This window comes from Scardinius erythrophthalmus, assembly GCF_964197995.2.
Source record: "Scardinius erythrophthalmus genome assembly, chromosome: 5".
NCBI lineage: Eukaryota > Metazoa > Chordata > Actinopteri > Cypriniformes > Leuciscidae > Scardinius > Scardinius erythrophthalmus.
Window position 1 is genome coordinate 51791543 of NC_138225.1, and position 25551 is coordinate 51817093.

At 36.4% G+C, this 25551-nt stretch overlaps 1 protein-coding gene across 1 annotated transcript; it reads right to left on the reverse strand.

Moving 5' to 3' along the window:
* Positions 1-1438: 1438 nt before the first annotated feature.
* aldh2.2 (aldehyde dehydrogenase 2 family member, tandem duplicate 2) lies at positions 1439-25287 on the reverse strand. Its single transcript, XM_081364815.1, has 13 exons — positions 24996-25287; positions 22731-22835; positions 19714-19854; positions 18930-19009; positions 17471-17582; positions 14696-14824; positions 8867-8980; positions 8163-8265; positions 7242-7426; positions 5543-5707; positions 2451-2608; positions 2211-2325; positions 1439-1933 (listed from the first exon to the last, which is right to left on the reverse strand). Exons 1-13 carry the CDS (start codon positions 25104-25106, stop codon positions 1901-1903), a joined length of 1551 nt encoding a protein of 516 aa, XP_081220941.1. The 5' UTR covers positions 25107-25287; the 3' UTR covers positions 1439-1900.
* Positions 25288-25551: the final 264 nt, after the last annotated feature.

Genomic DNA, 25551 nt, shown 5'->3' on the forward strand with positions numbered 1-25551 from the left:
CGCGTTTTAACGGTCATCAGCATCGTAAATCCTGTTTTTTATATTTTAATTATTTTTTTAGTGTATGTACATTTATAACACTATACACTTTATATTATATTACCTTTGAATCCAATAAAAAACAACAACAACAACAACAACAACAACAACAACAAAAAAACTAGTTAAAGTCCCCATGAAATCAAAATTTAAGTTACCCCGCCCCTTTTCAGCGCTGCGCTCGTTGTCTTTTGACTTCCGGGCTGTATTTTAATAGCGATCTTGCGTATTTATGAATTAACGGCTCGTTTTAAAATCTTCCCGGTCTACTGACATTTGTTAAGTCATCTGCTTTAAACATTTCAATCCTCATGATAACTTTCGTTCCCTTTACATTAAGTAAATCCACTTCAAAAGCTAATTACTCCTGGACAACAATGCCATAGAAATATACAGAACGACCGCAAAAACGGAAGTTCAAAGTTATTCGAAAGATGGGGCCCTCGTTTCTCTGGCGCATAAGGTCTCTAGTAGTTTTAATATGTTGGTTTTACTGACTGTTATCTATAAGCTAGTGTGCTCTAAAACATTGACAAAATTCGCATTAAGAAGATATACGCATTCAAAATTTACAGTCTCTCACTTCCGCCAATTCGGATCAATAATTTTGATGACATCACTCAGATTTTCTGTCCAATCAAATGCTCTCTAGAATCTGAAGCTCCGCCCCCTACATTATAAATTGACGCTGAAGCAGTGGCCAAAATCAGTCACATGTTCACACATCTTCTATTTTCTTGTGAACATAGAGCAATATATAGGGTATTTAAACCATAAAAAGCATTTTTAAACAAATTAAAAATATCAATACAAACTATAATAGTATCTCAATGATACTAAAATAACACCTTTTTATACAGCGGTCAATGTTTTGTTCAATTCAGTCATTACAATGTGAGTGGTACTGTGTTTTTACCACAGTAATATACAGGGTTAGAATTGTTTCATATTTCCAGATAAATAGATTCCCATCTGGAAAAGTAGATTCACAAAAAAACAACTGCAAATAACAAAAACACAAATAAATAGAATGAGATTCACAAATATATGTTAGGAATTTCACAAAAATGAATTAAATTAACAAATACAACAAATATAGTATTTGCCTATAGTAATATCGTGGCACTTAATGATTAGGATATCCATCTATTAACACAAAAACCAAGGCACTTCTAAGAACACACTAGTTTTACCATATTTACCAGAGTATGGTGTTAGTGATGAAGGAGAGAATACAAATTGTTAGTGTTTCTAAACTGAATAAATATAAAGTATACATAAATAAAAGTTTAATCTGTGAAACCAAATAAAATTAGCAATGTTTAAATTTATTTTTGTTTCTTTTTCGGGTCATCAGAACAATATCAACAATAAATGCTGCAAAATCACAGAGACTGTCAATGTTTGATATTCATTTATTTTCTTCTGCATGTTATTACAAAAAAATATAATCAGAAAAGGACAAATATTTATGCAAATTAAGAATAAATGAATGAAGAAAAATGAAAAAAATTCATAAAAAGAATTGGACCATTATTACACAAATCAGCTTATTCATGCAAATAATTGTGGTGATTATGCCGTCTATATGATGCTTGAATTAAACAGAATAAAATCAGAACCTTTTTTTTAGGTGGATAATCATAACTTCTGTAATTTATCACTGTTAGAACGTTTATTTTTTTATGTACTAATCATGTATATATATATTTATTTATTTTTATTTATTTTATTATTATTTTTTTCAGTACACATTAAGACATTATTTGATTTAATGAAATAGATTTAAAGAGTAATGTTCATTTCAAAAATGCACAACTCTAATCGTTAGATGATGGCTTCTCTAAATGAATTTCTCCATTTATGAATTTTTCTGAGGAACCTTAATTGTAACCTGTGGAGGAAAAGAGTTAGTAAATAAAATGAGTGCATAATTAATGATAGCTGCAATTTACAGATCGTTGGCCAAATACACATCTGAAACACTGCATGTACAAATAAACACATTTATAAATATATCTTTAACCTACATGACATCTTTTAATTAGAATTTTGATCACTTTGGGATTAGTTTAGATTATAATACAGATAAAAGCACGACATTTAAAGTTTACAATGAGTGAATTATGAATAATGAGTGCACTTTCGTTTTCCTGATGGTAAAACCTTACCGTTTTGACCTCGGTGTAGTTGTCCAGTCCGTACTGTCCTAACTCACGGCCGATTCCCGAGGCCTTGTAGCCTCCGAAGGGAGCCTGCGCTCCGAACACGTCATAGCAATTAATCCTGATCAAATCAAATCACAAGAACAAGCCAGATGTGAACACATGTCAGCATGCAGCAAGAGGTCTGATATTCCAATATCCAAGAGATCTATTTTCTTAAGATAATAAAGCACCTCACACACTCACCACACAGTGCCAGCACGCAGGCCATTGGAGATGTAATGGGCCTTTTCAATGTTTTGGGTAAAAACAGCGGCTGCAAGGCCGTATTTGCTGTCGTTGGCTCTCTCAACCACTTCTTCTAGAGATTTAAACTTCAGAATTTGCATTACAGGGCCAAAGATCTAACAGCAAAGAAAGGGAATAGCATTTTATATTTATATATACTCATATTATAGAATCTAAATAAACATGCATCCATTTGTGTACAGACCAGAATGCCATAAAATGTGCAATATTATTATATCATGGGAAGATAAACAATGTAAAATGGTGTTTTATGTTAATTCAAAACAATTTCTGTTAACACTTTACAATAAGGTTCTATGTGTTAACAATAGTTAACATGAACTGGCAATGAAAATAATTCCAAAGCATTTATTAATCTTGATTAATGTGAATTGCAACATTTATTAATACATTATTAAAATCTAAAATTGTATCTGTTCATATTATTTAATGGACCAGAGCTAACATGAACCAACAATGTTATATATAGTATTTTATTGTACAAGCAGACATGTATTCTTGCATATGATCATTATATACCGAAAGGTTGGCTGGATTTCTTAAAGGGTTAGTTCACCCAAAAATGAAAATTCTGTCAGTAATTACTCACCCTCATGTTGTTCCAACTGCGTAAGACCTTCGTTCATCTTCGGAACACAAATTAAGATATTTTTGATGAAATCTGAGCCATATCTAAATCCTCCATAGGCTGCTATTGTGTCCGAAACTTGCTGGCCCAGAAAAGTTATTAAAGAGATCGTTAATATAGTCCAAGTGACTCCAGTAGCTCAATCTTATGTATATCAAGCGACGAGAATACCTTTTGTGCGCAAAAACAAACAAAAATAACGACTTTATTCCACTTTTCATTTCCTTCTCTCTGGACCTCTAGTTGGTTTGCGTAGTGTTTTTGCGCAGCGCGTCTGTGTTACACGTCACCACATAGGCTCACTATTGGCCGACGCCGGTCATGTGTGTGATGCGTGATGACGTGCAACACAGACGCGCAGCGCAAAAACACTACGAGGCCCAGAGAGAAGGAAATGAAAAGTGGAATAAAGTCGTTATTTTTGTTTGTTTTTGCGCACAAAAGGTATTCTCGTCGCTTGATAAACTTAAGATTGAGCCACTGGAGTTACTTGGACTATATTAACGATCTCTTTAATAACTTTTCTGGGCCAGCAAGTTTCGGTCACATAGCAGCCTATGGAGGAGTGAGACATAGCTCAGATTTCATCAAAAATATCTTAATTTGTGTTCCGAAGATGAACGAAGGTCTTACGGGGTTGGAACAACATGAGGGTGAGTAATTACTGACAGAATTTTCATTTTTGGGTGAACTAACCCTTTAATCTCAACAATTCTACTCATCTAATATATTTAGTTAATACTAAATATTTCAATCGTGACAACTCTCAGAATAGTTTTAGCATGTTATTGAATATTGCAATGTTAATGTATTTGGTCTCTGTGGACTAGATCTGCTACAGCTAATAGATACACAGACACACTATACACTATATATTTTACACTAGTGGTCGACCGATATTGGTTTTTTGATGGCCGATGCCGATATCTTAGAGAGCAGGGTGGCCGATTACCGATATAAAGCCGATATTTTTATTATATACTTTATATTTATTTTAATCAGTATTTTATACATTTTAAATAAATTAGAAAACAAATCTTTAAAAAAAACATGCTTATACTTTAGATGGCAACTTCTTGAATCTGCAATCCTATTACAGTATTTTTCATAAATAAAGCAATTGTTTAATAATATATGAATATGTGAATAAAAAGGAAGTAAACACTGTAACATTGCACTCAGTAATCTGGTAATATTGTGCACACTGGTAATCATATTTTATCAAATAAAGACAAGGTAACGCTAATATTACATACGGCACACAGTGAAAACGATATGAATATGACATAGTGGGCAACTGGATATAGCACAGCATATTTTAAAATAAAGGATTAAAAGTTTTTCGATCGGGTCTCCTGAAGCTGATCTTCTGTTCGCATTCACTCACTTCGCACGGACCGACCATCACTCGCAGTCACGCGTTTATCAGGCTACAAATGCACACTTCACAATATATCACAGCTGGATTCCATTAAATCTGCAAGGTTTGTGAAATTAAATGTTTATTAGATATTCAGAGATTTGTTTAAATGATGTAGATGCGCATTTGCTGAATGTTGACAGTAAATGAGAATGTATTTTAGCCTAATTGTTTGCCTTTTCTGTAACAAATAATATAAAAGCAACACTTTACTTTTTCGCATACCATTTACTTTCTTTGTTTACCAGTTCTGTCTAACAAAGTATAAGATATGACTGACAGAGATCGCAAACTAATGAAGACGGAGAATGTGAGTGAGCGCTGTGTGATCAGGCGCTGGTGTTCTCAGCGTCGCCCGTCAAAATAAAAGTCCCGCTTCCAACACATCGGCCAATCAGAAAAACTTATCGGCCGATGCCGATATTTTTAAAGTACCAAATATCGTCCGATATATCGGCCTTGGCGATATATCATTCGACCACTATTTTACACTATAATAAATAGCATAAAATATGATGCTGATGCACAAATAGACATACATAAATCCTGTAGCAGGTGGAGCTGGGGGGGTAGAGGGTTCAGAGGAACTGATGCACGTTGCATAACAAGCTTACAGCCAACCCTGAACCGGACTATTTAAACGTTGAGCAAGCAATCTCATTGGCTGATGGATCAGCAGAGGCCAAACAGCTTGTGCATGTGGTAATGATGTGATTGCTTGCAGATTGCATGCAAAGGTCTGATCAGCCTGCGCCCCCTAGAGTTTCATGACTGAACTCGATATTTATGTTGATATTTATTCATTGTCGTTATTACCAATTATTTAGTTAGGACTGATTATTAAGCAATATTAAACAAAAAAAGATGAATGGAACCCCACTAGAAATCAAATGTAAGCTTAATGAGAGCTGAAAAGTTGATCTTGAAATGCATGGAAAGGCCCTTTCCCTAGTAATGCGTTAAAAGGTTAAACACACACACCTCCTCCCGAGCAATTGTCATGTCATCCTTAACATCCCCGAAGATAGTGGGCTGGATGAAGTAACCGCGATCAGCTGCCGCCCCCCCGCCACACATGAGCTTGGCTCCCTCACGCTTCCCACTGCTGATGTAGCCAAGAATCTTCTGGAACTGCTCCTCATCGACCTTTAGTAAAGAGAAGAAATACTAATAGATGCAATATCAGAGAACTATGATCTTGATTGAGTGATTCAGAAATATGTTACATTTATGTTCTTTTAAAGATGCTTTCACACCAAAGGAACCCACAATACAGTGCATTAAATGTTAATTGAAATTAATTACCAGGATGGGTAACTGAAAGTACCTAATGGTAAGAAGAAATCCACAACAACTGCAAATGCAATGGAATCATACCAGACAGAATGCTGCATATCATTTGCCAAATACTAATTAAATTACCAAATTATTAGCACAGTGGTCGGGAACCTACGGCGCACGAGCCACATGTGGAGCCACTCGACAGGTGTCTCACCCTTCACCAGAATATGATCATTGAAAATTTAGACACATAACTAAGAGTTATAAATCCTTTGTTCTACAGCCTACTGAAGTTAATGAAATGTCAATTTATGAAAAGTTGTCCCGACAAATTTGCATATGCAGTGCTCAAAAGATGTAGGCCCGACCAATACTCACTCACTCACTCACTCACGCACGCACGCACGCACGCACGCACGCACGCACTCACGCACTCACTCACGCACTCACTCACGCACGCACTCACGCACTCACGCACTCACTCACGCACTCACTCACGCACTCACTCACGCACTCACTCACGCACTCACTCACGCACTCACTCACGCACTCACGCACTCACTCACTCACGCTCTCACGCACTCACTCACGCACTCACTCACGCACTCACGCACTCACGCACTCACGCACTCACGCACTCACGCACTCACGCTCTCACGCACTCACGCTCTCACGCACTCACGCTCTCACGCACTCACGCTCTCACGCACTCACGCTCTCACGCACTCACTCACGCACTCACTCACGCACTCACTCACTCACTCACTCACGCACTCACTCACGCTCTCACGCACTCACTCACGCACTCACTCACTCACTCACGCTCTCACGCACTCACGCACGCACTCACGCACTCACTCACGCACGCACTCACGCACGCACTCACGCACTCACTCACTCACGCACTCACGCACTCACTCACGCACTCACTCACGCACTCACTCACGCACGCACTCACGCACTCACTCACGCACTCACTCACTCACGCACTCACTCACGCACTCACTCACGCACTCACTCACGCACTCACTCACGCACTCACTCACGCACTCACTCACGCACTCACGCACTCACTCACGCACTCACGCACTCACGCACTCACTCACTCACGCACTCACTCACGCACTCACTCACGCACTCACTCACTCACGCACTCACTCACGCACTCACTCACTCACTCACGCACTCACTCACTCACGCACTCACGCACGCACTCACTCACTCACGCACTCACTCACGCACTCACTCACGCACTCACTCACGCACTCACTCACGCACTCACTCACGCACTCACTCACGCACTCACTCACTCACTCACTCACTCACTCACTCACTCACTCACGCACTTACTCACCCTACTCACTGACTCAACTCACTCCAATCTCTCACTCAGCTGTACCTGTGGGCCCTGTTCAGTCTTCAAGTCGAACGGGTCTCCCACGACCCTCTTCTTAGCTCTCTCCACACTTCGCTCAACAAACTCATTGTAGATGCTCTCCTGTACGTATGTGCGAGAGCCTGCACAACAGCACTGGCCTTGGTTGAAGAAGAGGGCGAAATGGGACTGCTCCACTGCCTCTTCCACTGCAAACGCAAATATACATGAATTAGAAAGATTAAAAAAATGTGAGGAATCAAATTTTACTTTCTATTTTTTTAATCGAAGACTGTATGACTTTCATTCTTCTGTGGAACACAAAAAGTAGGTATTTTGAAAATTGTCTAGGTGTCACTGGTGTCCAGTGTTGGTCCAAACTTGCTTTCATTTTATGGCCAAAAACAGTTGAAACCTTCTTTAAAATCTTCTATGAACAAAACAGAAAGTCATACAGGTTTAGGAAAACATGAAGGTGAATAAATGATGATATAATTAAAAGGGTGGAGAGGGTGTAAAGGTCATATGCCACTAAATCATGACTGTACTAACATTATAGGTGGACCTCAGGAAAAATAATAAAATGATAGTAATAAAATGTATTATTGACCCTTTTGAGTAGCCATAGAAATACAAACCACAAGATGAAACCACGAATTTAGCGACAATGTCACAACTTTTGTCAAAAAGTGACTAGCAACAAATCTAGCAACTTTTTTGGACTGCTGGTTAACATGTAGTCAGTCACTGTTGTTCTGTTGTCTGACAGAAATTATGTAAATGAGAACAGCTTTATATTATATATTATATTAAAATACAGTGTATGAGCAAGAAAAAGTAAGTAAAGAGCTGACAGTTTAGAGACTTTGAGCAGGCTTTAGCTACTTTCTATTGAAAATAGCTGTCAAAACTGCTACAGGCGTCAGGATAAACTGATGAACTCACTATTAGCATCTGATAAAATGATGTTTGGACTCTTTCCGCCCAGCTCCAGTGTGACCTTCTTCAGATTACTGGTACTCGAAGCTCGCTGGATGAGGTGACCTACCTATTCAACCATAATAAGACAAAACCAATATTATATTTGCAATTTAAATAAAATTCTTGAGTTCCAACTATACCAAAATTCTGTCATTAATTACTCACCCTCATGTCCATGTACTAACACAAGACGTTTGTTCATTTTCAAAACACAACTGAAGATATTTTTAGAGATTTCTGTCCCTCCATTACTAGTCTAAGACTTTAGGTAATCAAAATGTAATGCTTTTTGGGTTTAGAACAACATGACAATGAGTAAATTATGACAGAATTGAATTTTTGGGTAAACAAACCTTTAATAACTCGCCAAGATTGGCATTCTTACCAAAAAGTGCATACATTAAGTCTTAGACACAGCAGATGCTTCACAAAAACTGTGAACAAATTTGCTCTTAGACAATCATTTATATATTTTGCTATGGTGAGCCAATTTTAAATGTCCAAACATAAAGTTTTAAATATTGTAATAAGATTTGATGTATGAACCTGAAATCCTACAACATATTATATGGCACACACTGAGAGAAAGTGTCAAGGTTATGACAGGGTGTGTACAGTATTGTACTTCATATCCAAGAAATATCCATTATTGAAGAAAATCCTCTCACCTCGGTGGAGCCAGTGAATGCTATTTTGTCTACGTCCATGTGAGAAGCAATGGCAGCTCCGGCTGTGGGACCCATTCCTGGGATAATGTTGACAACACCAGCTGGGAAACCCACCTACCACAAACCATGGAAACACTCAAGATGGTGATTAGGTGATTAAACAAAATAACAATGATCATGCACTTGATGGTGGGTTCAATCGTGCACTGAGTATGGCTTCAATATTATAGCCTTCTTAACATGTTCATTATTAGGGCTGTCACAATTCCTCTATTAAATTAGAGTACTCAATTTTTAGAAGTCCCCGGAATACTGGGAAGTGGCTGCACAATGTTTTCTAAAGCTGCACAATGTATTAAAACCATAGCATAGTGCTATTGTAAATTCACAAAGGTTGCGATTCAATTCAATAAATATATCAAGTCAAGTCAAGTCAAGTTTATTTATATAGCGCTTTTCACAACACAGGCTGTATCAAAGCAGCTTCACAGCAATAAATTAGAACAATACATCAATGTTTGTTTCTAGTGGAACGTCTACTAGGGCTGTGACGGTGGCAGTTTTTTATCACCGCGGTAGTAATGGACCCAAATACCGGCGGTGTTGCGGTGGTTGGGGGGGTGGGGGGGGGAGTGGTGTTTTGAGAAAAAAAAAGAAAGAAACAACACTCTAAAGCCTGAAAAGCATTGAAATAAATATCAGTAAATACTGGTAACTTACATAATATAATAAAGTTGAATCTATTAAAAAAAAAAAAAACTTTCCACACAAAGGCGCGTGATAAAGCCTACCGCTCTGCGCTTTGAGAGGGATGTGGACACGAGCAGGAAAGAGACCATCGATCTCGTTTCTGATATCCACATGTTTTCTACTTGTAAAAGGTATGAAGAGCGAATTTTATCTTCCACAAGGGCAAGGCATTTAAGCTGTTTGCGCGCTGCCAGAGAAAGCAAAACTAAAATCACCCGCGCGTGTGAAACGCGCTTTACAAAATGAACTTGACGCGCCTTACCAATTATCATATGTCTAACAAGCACAAACTGTGTTAAAAATAATTTGACTTACAAGTAAAAATGTTGGCTATCTGTCCTACAGCGTTTTTCTACTTTAACACAGTAAAGAATACGAAAATAATCGACCTAAAAGCGAACAAAGGAAGAAACGTTTAACGCGTCTTTGGGTGAGACGCGAGTGAAGATATGGGAAAAGAAAAAAGAGATTCCATGCAGGGATGAGTCACGATTTTTGAATATTCGATTAGTTGATTTAATTATAGAATATCTAATGTTCTAATGTCTGTTGTGCGATCATTCTCTAAAATAAAATCTCCATGTTCTGGTGCTGATGCAGTGGTGACGCGTTCATGTAACCGGAGGGTGACGCAGTGCTGCAAATAACGCACATAGCTGTCACAAAGAACCGGCAAAAGTAATGATTATGAACGTGTCAAATATAGCAAGGAGACATTTGAATTGTTTATTAATAAAGTGTTTTGTGTGCGTGTGTGTGTGTCAGTGTCGAGCTGCAAAGATGAAGTTGACGATGAGAAATGCACACTTCATACGGAAAACATAATGCTAGTCGGTTTATTTTCGTTTTGAATTGTTTTGTTTAAAAGTAGATAATTCAAGCTTTCTATAAGGAATAACTAATGGAATATTTTTAAATTCGCTGATAATCGGGTGACCAGATCGCAAACCAGAATTCAAAGCCGACAAAGCTTAAGTTTATGGGCTCACGTAGGCTACAACTCTCTCATTCGTCATGAATTCAAACTTTTCCATGGCTGCGATATAACATTTAATTGCTAAACCTATTATTTCTTTTGTAAACAAAGCTTTGTGTGTCATAATATTAATGTAAAACAGCATTCATATACAAACATTTTTTTTAGACAAAACACCGCCGGTACTACTCAGCCACCGCGGTGGCGCTTTACAACCGCGGTGGTGCGGTTGTCAAGTTTACCGGCACAGCCCTAACGTCTACGTTTGGTAATGCTGATCAATAGTATCGTTAATTGATTAATTAAATTAAATATCCCCAACTGAGCAAGCCAAAGGCAACAGTGGCAAGGAACCGAAAAACTCCATCAGGTGACCTAATGGAGAAAAAAAAAAACTTGGGAGAACCCGGGCTCAGTCGGGGGCCAGTTCTCCTCTGGCGTTTATAAGCTAGAGGTCGGATTTAACTGTAAGATTAAAAAAAAAAAGCTAGAGGTCGGATTTAACTGTAAGATTAAAAGTATTATATGAATGCCTGGCTGAAGAGATGCGTCTTTAATCTAGTTTTAAACTGGGAGAGCGAGTCTGAGCAACGAACAGTATCAGGAAGGCTATTCCAGAGTTTTGGAGCTAAATGTGAAAATGCTCTCCCTCCTTTGGTGGATCTGGATATCCTAGGTATGACCAAAAGCCTCAAATTTAGTGATCTTAAAGAGCGCGATGGATTATAGGGCGATAGAAGATACGTTAAATAGACTGGAGCTAAGCCGTTTAGGGCTTTATAAGTCAGTAGCAATACCTTGTAAATAATACGGAACTTTATAGGTAACCAATGCAGTGATGATAAAATTGGTGTTATATGATCATATTTTCTTGATCTAGTTAGAACTCTAGCGGCGGCATTTTGGACTAACTGTAGCTTGTTTATTGAGGATGCAGGACAACCGGCTAATAACGCATTACAGTAATCTAGTCTCGAGGTCATGAATGCATGAACTAACTTTTCTGCATCAGAAACTGATAGCATGTTACGTAGCTTAGCAATGTTTCTAAGGTGGAAAAAGGCTGTTCTTGTTACATATGAAATATGATTTTCAAAAGACAGGTTGCAATTTAGTATAACACCCAGGTCTTTTACTGTAGAGGATGAAGTAACAGGACATCCTACTATGTTAAAGTTGTATTGTGAGAGGTTTTGTGGGCGGTTTTTTGAACCGATAAGTATTACCTCTGTCTTGTCTGGATTTAATAAAAGAAAATTACGCGTCATCCAATCTTTTATATCTTTAACACACTCTGTCAATTTGGATAATTTAGCGTTTTCATCCGGCCGTGATGAAATATAGATTTGAGTGTCATCAGCATAACAATGGAAACTAATTCCATGTTTCCTTATAATATTTCCAAGTGGCAGCATATATATTGAGAATAATAGAGGGCCTAACACAGATCCCTGCGGCACTCCATAGTTTACTGGAGTTATGATAGATTTTTCTCCATTTAAATAAACAAAATGGTAGCGGTCAGATAAATACGATCTAAACCAGCTTAATGCTTGTCCTTGAACACCAGTATAATTTTGTAATCAATCTAAGAGTATCTAATATATATGCCCTGCATGTTTAATATATACTGTATGCACTTTAATTGTTTACATGCATGTAGGTTATGTGCATCTCAGAGCAGCTTTGTTCACAGTAAATGCTGCTCCTCCACATGAACTGTTATCAGTTACATGCGTAAAGCGCGTCTCAAACTCCATCTCTGCATGTGCTCTGAGCTTGGGTTCACGTAAATCATTTATAAACCTACTCCAACACAGGAGAATACATCAATATCTTTCTAAATATGTGAACGGTTCTTCACGATTTAAAAATAAACATCTAAACTTTGCATGTTTTGATGCCCACATGTTCTTGTCCAAGAAATTACAGTGTCTGTAACATTTATATCATAAAGAAATGGCCAAATATTAAAGATTAAGTGGACATTTGATTTAAATGTCATTTAGCCAATATTAAACAAGGATTTGATCTGCTGTTGAGTGTAACAACACCAGGCCATTGGCACCCTCTGTAGGCATCTGTAATAATACATAATGTACATAAGATGATTGTTTATATTATGTATATAATATAATACACATTTTAACAGTGTTGTTCTATAAAACTATATGACAACTTGCTTTTGATACTTTATTTGAACCTAATGATTTTGCCTCATTGTTATTATACATGTATTTAAGTCATTTTAAAGGGTATTATTTGCTTAGGTCTACTTTTATATATATAAAAAAAAAAAAAAACGGATTAATCATCAAAATAATCGACCAATTGGCTTCTCTTCTGGCTCTCAACGAAGGCGGTCGCATTTTCTCTCCCTCTCCTCCCCCTTACCTCCCCTGCTTTGCTCCTCTCGTCTCGTCTAGTCTACTGTCTTGTACTTTGAGAGACTCTCTCCGCACTGCTCTCCAAACGAAGAAATCATGGATTTGCTCAACTGGTCTCTCAACGCAACTGACACCATCTTCTCGACGAGAAGCTTGGGTTCAGGGGAACCGGACTGCCCTGCCGGAACGTTCGCAGTTGGCTACGCGATGGACGCGTGGGAGAGGTGGTGGGTCCTATTCGGATCCATGATAACATGTCTTCTGCTGTTTGGATTAGGCATTGCTCTGGTTTTTCGAGGAATTAAGATGATGGTGACACCTGTCCAAAGCCCCACAGGGCTGCCCGTCATGATTGAAGCTGTGGGCAGAGCTGTCAGCACTCAGGCTGTGACTATGAACCACTACATGGATAACATCACGGAGAAGCTCATCGCTTTGCAAAGGAAAATGGATCGTTTCGGAGACCAAGATGGACCAGGAGCTGTGTAAATTGGAATGCGGCTACTCGTCCCAAGACCAAGCAATCCCAATCTTATCTGCTTTCGGCCTCCCTCAACCAGCACTGGCCTTGGCCAAGGCCAAACAACAACTCCCCCGGAGGAGCACTGCAGCGAGACGCTCTTGCGTTCCTTCCCCCACTCCCCACAGACACCTGCTGATTGTTGACTCTGTCTGGGACCTGATCAAGGTTGTCTCCATTGCAACTTGCTGTGTATCACTGCGGACTGAGGCACCTAGATTATGATGCCAGGTGTAGCGACTCTCTAGGCCTACACATACACAAACTCTCACATATATACAGATATGCAATCACCCCCCCACCCCCAATCCCTCGCCTTCGACGCTTTGTACCCCCAGTCTGACAGGCGGGTCCGCGACCAGTGCCGAAATGGCTGCAGGACCGAATGGCTGCTTGCCTGTGCTGGGTTACCTCCACCCCCCACTCCCCTCCCCTGCTGCAAGTCTTGTGTGTTCATGTTGTAGAGTGTACTGATTATGTGCTAATGTTGCTGAGGGTTTTTTTTTCTGTTCCCACACTGTACTCCTCATAGGAGCATAGCCTGGGGGTTGCCTTTTTTTCTCCTCACCTCTCCTCATGTCATGCTGTATTTTCTCAATCCCCTGTCTAATAATCACAAGTGACAGCCCTATTAACTATACACTCTCAATAGATGCTTATTTTCTGCAATAATCCAAAAGCAAAAAGAGTGAAACATGTTATTTTAAGTGCAAATATACAGAGCTTGTCAGTAATATTAAACATCATCACACTGAACAGATAAACTCATCTACTCACTAATCGATTTCACAGCTTCATCGTGTTTATAATCACTCTTACAAACTATTCTAACTCAAACTTTTATGGAAACTGTTTTTTATACAAACACTATGATGAAGTGATGATGTTGAAGTCATGTGACCATAGTGTATTTCCTTTATAGCCTATGTTTAACTTTTTACTTCTTGTGATTGTATTTATGCTTCAAAATTCATTAAAGTTGTGTCATGATGAACAAAACATCATAAACTTGGTCACAGAGCTTATTTTCTGCAATAATCCAAATGCCAATGGAAAAATAGGGAATGTGACTTCCAGGTTGGCCTAGAAAAATGTAATCCCTGCTGCACTATGCATAACAAAAAAAAAGATTTAAACATTATTTTGCAACTAGGATTTTCCTTAGTGTGCAGATATACAGTAGGCATGCCAGTCACCTCTTGGATCAGGCTGGCGATGTAAAGGGCCGTGAGTGGCGTTTGCTCTGCCACCTTCATCACCACTGTGTTTCCCGTAGCCAGAGCCGGGCCGAGCTTCCAGGCCTGCATCAACAGAGGGAAGTTCCACTGGGAGAAACACATAATCCAGAGAAGACGACATGTGAAAGACAGAAGTACAGTCAAACTATGGCTGGATAATAATTCAATATCAATATATATCGCAATATAATTATTTTAAAGGGGTGGTATAATGCCCTTTTCACAAGATGTAAAATAAGTCTCTGATGTCCCCAGAGTGTGTACATGAAGTTTCAGCTCAAAATACCACACAGATATTTTTATATACAGCATGTTAAAATGGTCACTTCTGTCCCTTTAAATGCAAATGAGCTGCTGCTCCCGGCACAGGGGGCGGAGCTTCAACAGCTTGCACTCACACACACATGCACTGAAAATTTCAAAAACTTTTAGCGTTTTATATTCAAACCGAAGTCAGACAATGATGGAGAGACTCTAGAAGAAGTGGCAACATGTAGAAGCAACAGGACATTTCTGAATGGTTAGTTGATGAATTTATGTAGCTTATGTGTAGTTATCTTCTAGTCATTGATTAGCATATTCTGTCTTGATAATCAATAAATTGTGTTCCGGGGGCGGGGTTTATGTAAATTTTAGTGTTGGTGATGTCGTGACTATCAGTATCGTGACTCGCTCTCTCCTGGTTCATACAAACGCTTTTGTACACTGTTGGATACAAACAGGTACGATTAAAAAAAACAAAACAAAAAAAAGTTTAATCGGAAATCATATCTCTTATCTCCATAATTATTTAAGTGGTGAAATGCTGTGAACTTGCCACGCTAGTAACTGCTCTCTCCGCGGAATCTTTGAGTTGAAATATTTAAAGGGTTAGTTCACCCAAAAATGAAAATTCTGTCAGTAATTACTCACCCTCATGTTGTTCCAACTGCGTAAGACCTTCGTTCATCTTCGGAACACAAATTAAGATATTTTTGATTAAATCTGAGAGTTGTCTCACTCCTCCATAGGCTGCTATGTGACCGAAACTTGCTGGCCCAGAAAAGTTATTAAAGAGATCGTTAATATAGTCCAAGTAACTCCAGTGGCTCAATCTTAAGTTTATCAAGCGACGAGAATACTTTTTGTGCGCAAAAACAAACAAAAATAACGACTTTATTCCACTTTTCATTTCCTTCTCTCCGGACCTCTAGTTGGTTTGCGTAGTGTTTTTGCGCAGCGCGTCTGTGTTACACGTCACCACGTAGGCTCACTATTGGCCGACGCCGGTCATGTGTGTGATGCGTGACGACGTGCAACACAGACGCGCAGCGCAAAAACACTACGAGGCCCAGAGAGAAGGAAATGAAAAGTGGAATAAAGTCGTTATTTTTGTTTGTTTTTGCGCACAAAAAGTATTATCGTCGCTTGATAAACTTAAGATTGAGCCACTGTAGTCACTTGGACTATATTAACGATCTCTTTAATAACTTTTCTGGGCCAGCAAGTTTCGGTCACATAGCAGCCTATGGAGGAGTGAGACATGGCTCAGATTTCATCAAAAATATCTTAATTTGTGTTCCGAAGATGAACGAAGGTCTTACGGGGTTGGAACAACATGAGGGTGAGTAATTACTGACAGAATTTTCATTTTTGGGTGAACTAACCCTTTAAATTAGGTCTTTAAACGCAGATCAATATTTTTCATGTTTAATTATTTTACTTTATTATCTACTTACTTTACTAATTATTTACTTAGGTCTTCATCACCCTGTCAGGGTTTATTTTGAGAGAACAACCGGCTGGATGTCCATTATCCCTTACTATCCTTTATAGTTTAGAAAACTAGTGCAGTGCCCGTGCAAAATAAGTTTTTGTGTGTTTTTAGTAATCATTGGTTTGGTGTGTTTGAGTGCTCATTGTCACAATTACACAGCAAAAGTTCAGTGACATTTTTATTTGTGCATGGTAGAAAAAGCAAATACTGATTCCCAATGACATACAATAAATATGGAAAATTGAACTACACTATTGAGGGAGCAGGCTGAGGCTACACAGTGAACTCAGAGAAAACGCTATGCTTGAGCAAACAGTTTGTGAATAGGCTACTAATGATGGCGGTGAAAGAGACAGGATATGTTTAGTTGGTGAATATGTTTAGTTGGTGAATAGGACTAATGGTTCGAGAGATATGGGAATAACAGACACACAGACAGAAAGACGTTCCAGTAATTTATAGGTAGATAGAAGATGGTAATACAAGAACTCAGAGTTATCAAATCAGTTGATATTTCACTGGTTTTGTCCATCCTTCTGTTAGACTCTCACAGATGAATTATGTTGACTATCTGTCAGCTCTTAAATTTAACAACACAATTAGATTTAGGTCAACAAATTAACAAGCAATGCTTAATTTTGTTCAGTCCGTGTGTAAAAAGGTCGCATTAGCAATTAAAAGAAAAAACACTTCAGCAAAACATGGTCAGGTCAAAGTGTCTGGATGATTTTTGGTCACAAATCTTTATAAATTTTACTGGTAGTCACTGTATGAAGAATGTTTGGGTATAATTTTTCACCGTTTACTTTATTTTGCTCTCCTCACTTACATAAATTAACTATAGTGTCCTGCACACACTAGTGAAAAATATCAAAAAATATATCTGAGGTCTGAATAACTTAGCTAAGGTTTGACTGTATATTGTATTCCTTGGCAAATACACATTGCATTCTGAAATCCCAAAAGCATCTACTTACAGGGATAATTTGGCCACACACTCCAACGGGCTCATGCCTTGTGTAGCAAAAGTAATCACCATCAATTGGAATGGTCTTCCCTTCCCATTTGTCTGCCCAGCCAGCATAATACCTAAAAAACAAACAACACACACACACACACACACACACAAACACACACACACACACACACACACACACACACACACACACACACACACACACACACACACACACACACACACACACACACACACACACACACACACACACACACACACACACACACACACACACACACACACACACACACACACACACACACACACACACACACACACGAGTTCTGAGCTTCTGATTGAATACACCCCCTTTATCAGATTTACATGCACGCTAGTCACTATAAACAACCTTTGGAACCACTGAGATCAGATTACAGATTATAAAGCTTGACAACGCACAATATGATGCAGACCACAACATACAGTAGTATATGCCATTTCTGTTGTCTAAATATTTTTTGTTCTATTTTGAAAAGAATGAAAATAGCTCAAAAACAGAATCACCATTTAAGAGATTCATTATGTTATGCAACAAATAAATATATAACTCACTCAAGAAAAAAAATAGGTCTACCCTGTAAAAAAAATTAAATGTATTTTTTTTTTACATTACTCATCAAAACAAGTTAAGCAATTTTTCACTTTTTTTTTTAAGTTATACAAGATTCAACTTTTTTTTAAGTCAGTTTAATGTAATTTAAGTTGATATGACTTAAATAGCCAAGTTGATTGTACTTAAAAAATTGAAGGCAGTAAATTTAGATTTATGTATTTGAATTGCATATAAAAAAAATCCGTCCATTTCACATACTACACATAATTAAATAAACTTAATGGGATGCATATTTTCTGTAAAGCTGCTTTGAAACAATATGTAATGTGAAAAGCGCTATAAAAAATTATCTTGAATTGAATTGGATATTCATACATAAATGAAACTCAAAAAATGATGGCATATTTTATCATCAACTATTTGAAAATGTTTGATTTTATTTAAATAATCATATATAAAAAATTCACTTATTCAAATTGCTTAAAATCAGCAAAAATCTGTTCATTGTGAAAACAATTACATTTATTCAGTTAAAAAGTATGAACATGGTTAAAATATGGCTAGTTGTGGGAAACACAATATTCAGTTAGTTAAAATGTATTTGATTTAACCTGGATTTATTGATGATAAATATATAAACCTGGTTTAAATATTAAAACACATCCAGTTTATTAGTTTTCAAGTTACTGATTAGTAACTTGTAAGAGACAGGACTTCAAATAATCAAGTGGTTACGGAGTTATATTAGAATAAAGTCCAATGTGACGTTAATGCAATGCAATCATTATTATGTAATGCAAATATTAAGGAAATGTCAAGTGTAGAAAACACTGTGGACAATTCACCATGAGGACAGAAAGTTCACCTCAAGCATTTGACCACCATGGGCACGTCCACGCTGTAGGACACCGCATACGGCTTCCCATTGTCAAGAGTCTCTAGCTCCTATTGAAACAAAATACAATTAATTTTAACATATGGTGGTATTATTGTAGATCAAGAGTCCCATTTTAAATGAGGATGACAGGACCCATGAACTAACAGTGTGGAAATTAAAGCAAGGAACCAAAAGTAATTCTGGGTTACACTTTATTTTAAGGTGTCCTTGTTATTTGATTAACTACATGTACTTACTATAGGATTAGGTTTAGGATTAGTTGCATGTAATTATGCATGATCTATAGTCATTACTATAGCAAGTTATTTAACAATTACACAACACTTTGAAGCTTAATATTGAACTATTAAAACTTGTACTTAGTACAAAGTGTTTAGACTCTCATTGATTGTCTTTGTCTGCAACTGAATGCATCATCTTGTTTGCTTTCTCATTTATAATATTTTCTAGTGCTCTATAATTGTTATCCTGTTTCCTTGTTCAAATATGTTTTAAGGATTTTGTACCTTTTCTTAAAGTTAATATAATATACATACATACATACATAATACACATTACAGCATCATCTATTTTCTCACAGTGTCTGAAACTGCTCCATCAAGGATTCGGTCTCTCTAAACCCCGCCTTTCCGAGAGCCTGCTCTGCTCTGATTGGCCAGAAGTATACTGAAAATATGCTTTCATGCATACAGTAAACCAGCTCAAAGTCTATACGGCAGCACACAGGGCGAAGGCTGTCTGAGAGACTCACAGCTAGATAGGCAGAATCTCTCTCGATGCAGTCGGCCAGTCGGCTCAAGAGCAGCCCGCGATCCGACGCGTCCATGCGTCTCCAGGGAGAGCCGAGCCTGAAGGCATCTTTGGCAGCCTTGACCGCCTTTTCCACGTCCGCCTGAAAGCAAAACGACAAACATGGGAGAGAAACACAGACTAAAATGAGCAAGAAGGTGTCTGGCCTCGCACTGAATTCAGTTCAGACTGCAGAAGTCTATCAAAACACTAGGGCTGCACGATACTGAGGAAAACTGCGATATGCGATAACGCGATACGATAATGCTTAAAGTGTGTAAAATAAACTTACATTATCTTTCAAATATATTTAAAATTATATAGCCAACATGTGTTTAACATTCTTTTTGTGACGAGAAAACATCCCTAAACTTCTGACAGTGAACATCAGTGTTTTACTGTAGCATAAGAAGTGTTATTTTAACATCAGTGTAAACCTCAGGGGTTCAGGTTATCCTACATTAGGGTTATTAAACAACAGAAACTGAATAATCAAATGTAAAAATAAAACACTGCTTAGTTTTCACTGAATGAATGAAATATATCTTATTAAAGATACAAAAGTTATTCAGCCAAGAGCAGTGATTTTCTCTGTCTTTTGATCATGACCCCAGTTATTACAAGCCGTTACGATATGCATATTGCGATATACAGTACAGGTCAAAGTTTGGAAACATTACTATTTTTAATGTTTTTGAAGAAGAAGTTTCTTCTGCTCATCAAGCCTGCATTTATTTGATCAAAAATACAGAAAAAAGTAATATTGTGATATATTATTACAATTTAAAATAATTGGTTTTCAATTTATTATACTTAAAATAATCATTTATTTCTGTGATGCAAAGCTGAATTTTCAGGATCATTACTCCAGTCTATCACATGATCCTTTAGAAATCATTCTAATATGATGATTCATTATCAAAGTTGGAAACAGTTCTGCTGATTAATATTTTTTCATAACCTGTGATACTTTTTTAGGATACTTTGATGAATAAAAAAAAAGTAAAAATAAAACTAAATAAAAAAGAAGCAAATGTTTTAAAAATAGAGATCTTTTGTAACAACAATATAAACGACTGGTCAGTAATTTGGGGTCAGTAATTTTTTTCTTTCTTTTTTTTTTTTTAAATAAATCAATACTTTTATTCAGCAAGGATGTGTTAAATTGATAAAAAGTGATAGTAAAGAAGATTTATATTATTTGAAAATATTTTTTTATTTTGAATATACATGCAGTTCTTTTTAACCTTTTATTCATCAAAAATATTAATCAGCAGAACTGTTTCCAACACTCATAATAAATCAGAATATTAGAATGATTTCTAAAGGATCATGTGTTAGACTGGAGTAATGATGCTGAAAATTCAGCTTTGCATCACAGAAATAAATGATAATTTAAAGTATAATAAATGGAAAACCAATTATTTTAAGTTGTAATAATATTTCACAATATTACTGGTTTTTTTCTGTATTTTTGATCAAATAAATGCAGGCTTGATGAGCAGAAGAAACTTCTTTCAAAAACATTAAAAATGGTAATGTTTCCAAACTTTTGACCTGTACTCTATACATTTGCGATATTTTGCTATATATTGTACAGCCCTACAAACTACAAGAGCAAACGTTTCAGCACACTGCTATCTTCAGTGCTCAAACGTTCACCCTTTTGTTGGTAAATTAGCAATTAGGGGTCATCCGCTGAAATTATTCATCACAAGTACAACTCTATCACAGGAGGAGTTTCAAGAGTCTGATAACTGGCATGCATGACACAATATTACAAGTATTCAATTATAGCAAAAGTAATATAAAAACAATGCATACAAGACAATAACCACACAGAAAAAGGAAAAGAAAAAAATATCTTTACAAAAAGCAGGAACGTTGTAGTTCTTCCTTCATGCCATCAGGGAATAAAGAAACATAGACTGAAATTTTCATGTTTAATTTCCACAGTGTCAGTGGAGTTCATGCTAGTGCCTGAGCCTTTATTAAGTTATGCTTATTACATTATGTCTGAGAGGTAACGTCTGTTTAGTTTAAGCAGTGTATCTGATATGTGTTAAATAAACATGCATAGCTATTTTTAATCCCAGCTCCTGGTTTACATCTGGAGTAGGAAAGTCAAGAGGAGCGGGGAGGGTGTTTGTTCAAGTCATGTTCCTGTCTTTTCCCATTTACAGAGAACTAGATAAGAATATAAATAAATAAAATCAAAATAAAAGTATGATTTTTGATTTTAATGTTTTTAAAAGAGCTCTACATGTTGTAAATTACTCACTTCTTCAACTTCATCTGGCGAATATTAGTGTTGTGTACATAATCATTTGTACTCATCCCTTGTTTCCTTTTTTTTTTGGACTAGATAGTCGTTAGTATAAAATATTCCTTGACATTGACACTTTTGCCCTATATATATATATATATAAATATATATATATATAAAAAAAAATTATATATATATATATATATATATATATATATATATATATATATATATATATATATATATATATATATATATTTTTTTTTTACACTTACCTAAATTTTTCTTCTTCATTAACATTCTTTCAACAATTTTCACATCTTATTCAGTTTGTTTAAATAATAAAATAATTAAGATTGATTGTACTGTAACACAAGGGTCCCCAAACTTATACATTACCACATCGTCTACAGTAAAACCGAATTTAATAATAAATAATAAATACTAATAATCCTAATTATTTTAAACTTTTGTCACTGGAGTGAAAGATTTTCACAGATTTAGGTCTATTCTTCACACAAAACTATCATGTTGCTCAGTCCTGTTCATTAAATTGTATAGAGAGAGAAAGATCTGGATGTTCAGCCGGTTTAACCAGACACGACCTTACCAACTGAAAAGTGCCCAAATTCTCGGGGGTTTTCCAGCCAAGACCAGTTGGTTTAAGACATTCATTATTTTTTCAATATAAAATGAATAGTTCAAACATCTACCTTATCCCCCTCTGCGACATGGCAGATAACTTCACCAGTGGCAGGATTGATGGTCGGAAAGGTTTTCCTGCTTTCTGCGTCGTGCCACTCATTGTTAATGAAAATCTGCAGAGGAAAAAGAGGCACACTGACACACTCCGGTTTTTAAAAATGTTAAAGTCAACTTTTACTGATATTATTGTCACATCACAAATCAATGAATAAAAACATAAGAGAGCAAATATTTACATGCTGGCACTGGCAGTAAATTATGACAGACAAAACTAAGGATGCATGACATGGAGGAAAAATGTGGTATGTGATAACTTGTTGCATAATGTGATGTATCATCAGATAATTCTATAATAAGTGTGTCAAAACTATTTCAATTAGTATATTCCAGTGAAAAAGCAACATTACAATAAGTGCACTGCATTTATTTATTTATTTTTTACTTAAAACATAATGCCACACAATGTGAAATCCTCAAAATAAATGTGAACAAAATATTATTTATGATATAATCACCAACCAATGTAGCATCTTGGCTCAACTAGTTAAATTATTATATTACAGTTATATTATTCTGGAAATCAACACACTCAGTCTAATCTCTGCATCAGCATCACATTCATCTTTAAATGTGATGTTGTAACAATACGAAACAAATGTAATATTACTCACTTCACTTTATCAATGCTTAACTTTTTACTCTGCATGTGAGCAGTTTTGGAGGGATATATGGTATTCTTTTAGATTTACATAAAAAAAATTTAAATAGATTTTTGATGTAGAATTCACTTTAAAAAAAGTCTAACTTTAATTCATGAAAACAGAGCTGCACTTCTTAACTGCCCTAATTATAATGAAATTCGAAAAAACTTCTTCCCCAAATTTGAAATTATTTGTCACAACTTCAAAAAGTTGATGAATGATGTACAAGCTCAATATTTACTTGGTGAAAAAAGAGACTGCATTTCACTAGCAGGAAAGTACATCAGTTCCTGCCACAGAAATAGGGAAGAGTCGACCAAACAGTGAAGCACACACACACACTGACACACACACACTGACACACACACACACTGACACACACACACTGACACACACACACACACACACACACACACACACACACACACACACACACACACACACACACACACACACACACACACACACAGTATTTTACTTAATTATTTTCCACACTTGTTCAATACAGAATTTGTTCATGCGCTCTGTTGGAAACAGTTGTGCTGCTTAATATTTTTTCATTACCTGTGATACTTTTTTAGGATACTTTGATGAATAAGAAGTAAAAATAATAATAATAATAATAATAATAATAATAAAAAAAGAAGCAAATGTTTTAAAAATAGAAATCTTTTGTAACAACAATATACACTACTGGTCAGTAATTTTTTTTTTTTTTTTAAATAAATCAATACTTTTATTCAGCAAGGATGTGTCAAATTGATACAAAGTCATAGTAAAGAAGATTTATATTATTAGAATTTTTATTTTTATTTTGAATAAATGCAGTTCTTTTTAACCTTTTATTCATCAAATATATTAGGCAGCAGAACTGTTTCCAACACTCATAATAAATCAGAATATTAGAATGAGGGTCATGTGATAGACTGGATGTCACATGTGACACTGAAGACTGGAGTAATAATGCTGAAAATTCAACTTTGATCACTGGAATAAATTATTTTTTAAAGAATATTCAAATAGAAAACTATTATTTTAAGTTGTAATAATATTTCACAATATTATTGGTTTTTCTTCTGTATTTTTGATCAAATAAACGCAGCCTTGATAAGCATTAGAGACTTTTTTCAAAAATATAAAAAAATCGTAATGTTTCCAAACTTTTTGACCTGTACTGTACATATATATGGAGAGAGAGAGAGAGAGAGAGAGAGAGAGAGAGAGAGAGAGAGAGAGAGAGAGAGAGAGAGAGAGACTGGAAAGATAAGAAGATAAGAAGATAAGATAAACAGGGAATGGCACTTTCGTGATGGAGGAGCGGGATTTGAAAACATGCCAAGTTTGTTAACCTGTTAACTAATGTCTTCTACACATACATTCATTTAAACGCAACGATTCGACGACAGAGACATTTGAGGGACATGAAAATGTTACGCGGCTATAATGATACGATTGCAAACGTTTAATTAAGACGTTAGTTAGAATATTAGCAACACGAGACATGTCACTTACTAAACCTACCTATCCATGAGAATAAACATGCATGTGCATTCCCAGCATTTTGGCCATTACCTTGTTGTAGTGAACGTCTGGGTGAATGTTCGGTGCAGGAATCGTTGAATGCTGACATGCTGAGATACGAAAAACTTGTGGAAAAGTTCGGGAACAAACCGTGCGCAGCATTTTCAACTCGCTTGCCTTGAACTGATAATGAACTCGAACTTCACAAACGCGTTCGCTTCTGCTAGAGATGTTGCCAGATCTTTGACATGTGGAAACAAATGTTTAAATACCAGTCCACTGTCACGCGTTTACATAACACTACAGTTATTCACGATATTTGTATATTCCCCCTCTTCAGATCTATATCAGGACAACATTTTTTTTTTATAACAAATAACTCGGAATGTGACAAGCAAAACAAATGTCGAAAACTAGTGGACTTGGCAACAACAAGTGTTGACGTGCGTGTAAAAGTCCTCGTGATTAATCTAATAACAATAACATAATCCAATTTTTTGAGAAAACAAACGAATCTTATAATAAAATATAGATATTTAAAAAATAATTGAATTGTATGAAATTTTACTGGGGACCTTAGTAATAATATTTACATCTGCTGGCTTTT

What these genes read in the sequence shown, in the direction of transcription:
- aldh2.2 (XM_081364815.1), bottom strand. Translation starts at nt 25,106, where the DNA reads ATGCTGCGCACGGTTTGTTCCCGAACTTTTCCACAAGTTTTTCGTATC. An exon ending in TCGCCAGCCTGATCCAAGAG is followed by an intron (nt 8,981 to 14,695) that starts GTGACTGGCATG and finishes GGTTTGTGGTAG; the next exon opens with GTGGGTTTCCCAGCTGGTGT. An exon ending in ACTACACCGAGGTCAAAACG is followed by an intron (nt 1,934 to 2,210) that starts GTAAGGTTTTAC and finishes TTTCCTCCACAG; the next exon opens with GTTACAATTAAGGTTCCTCA.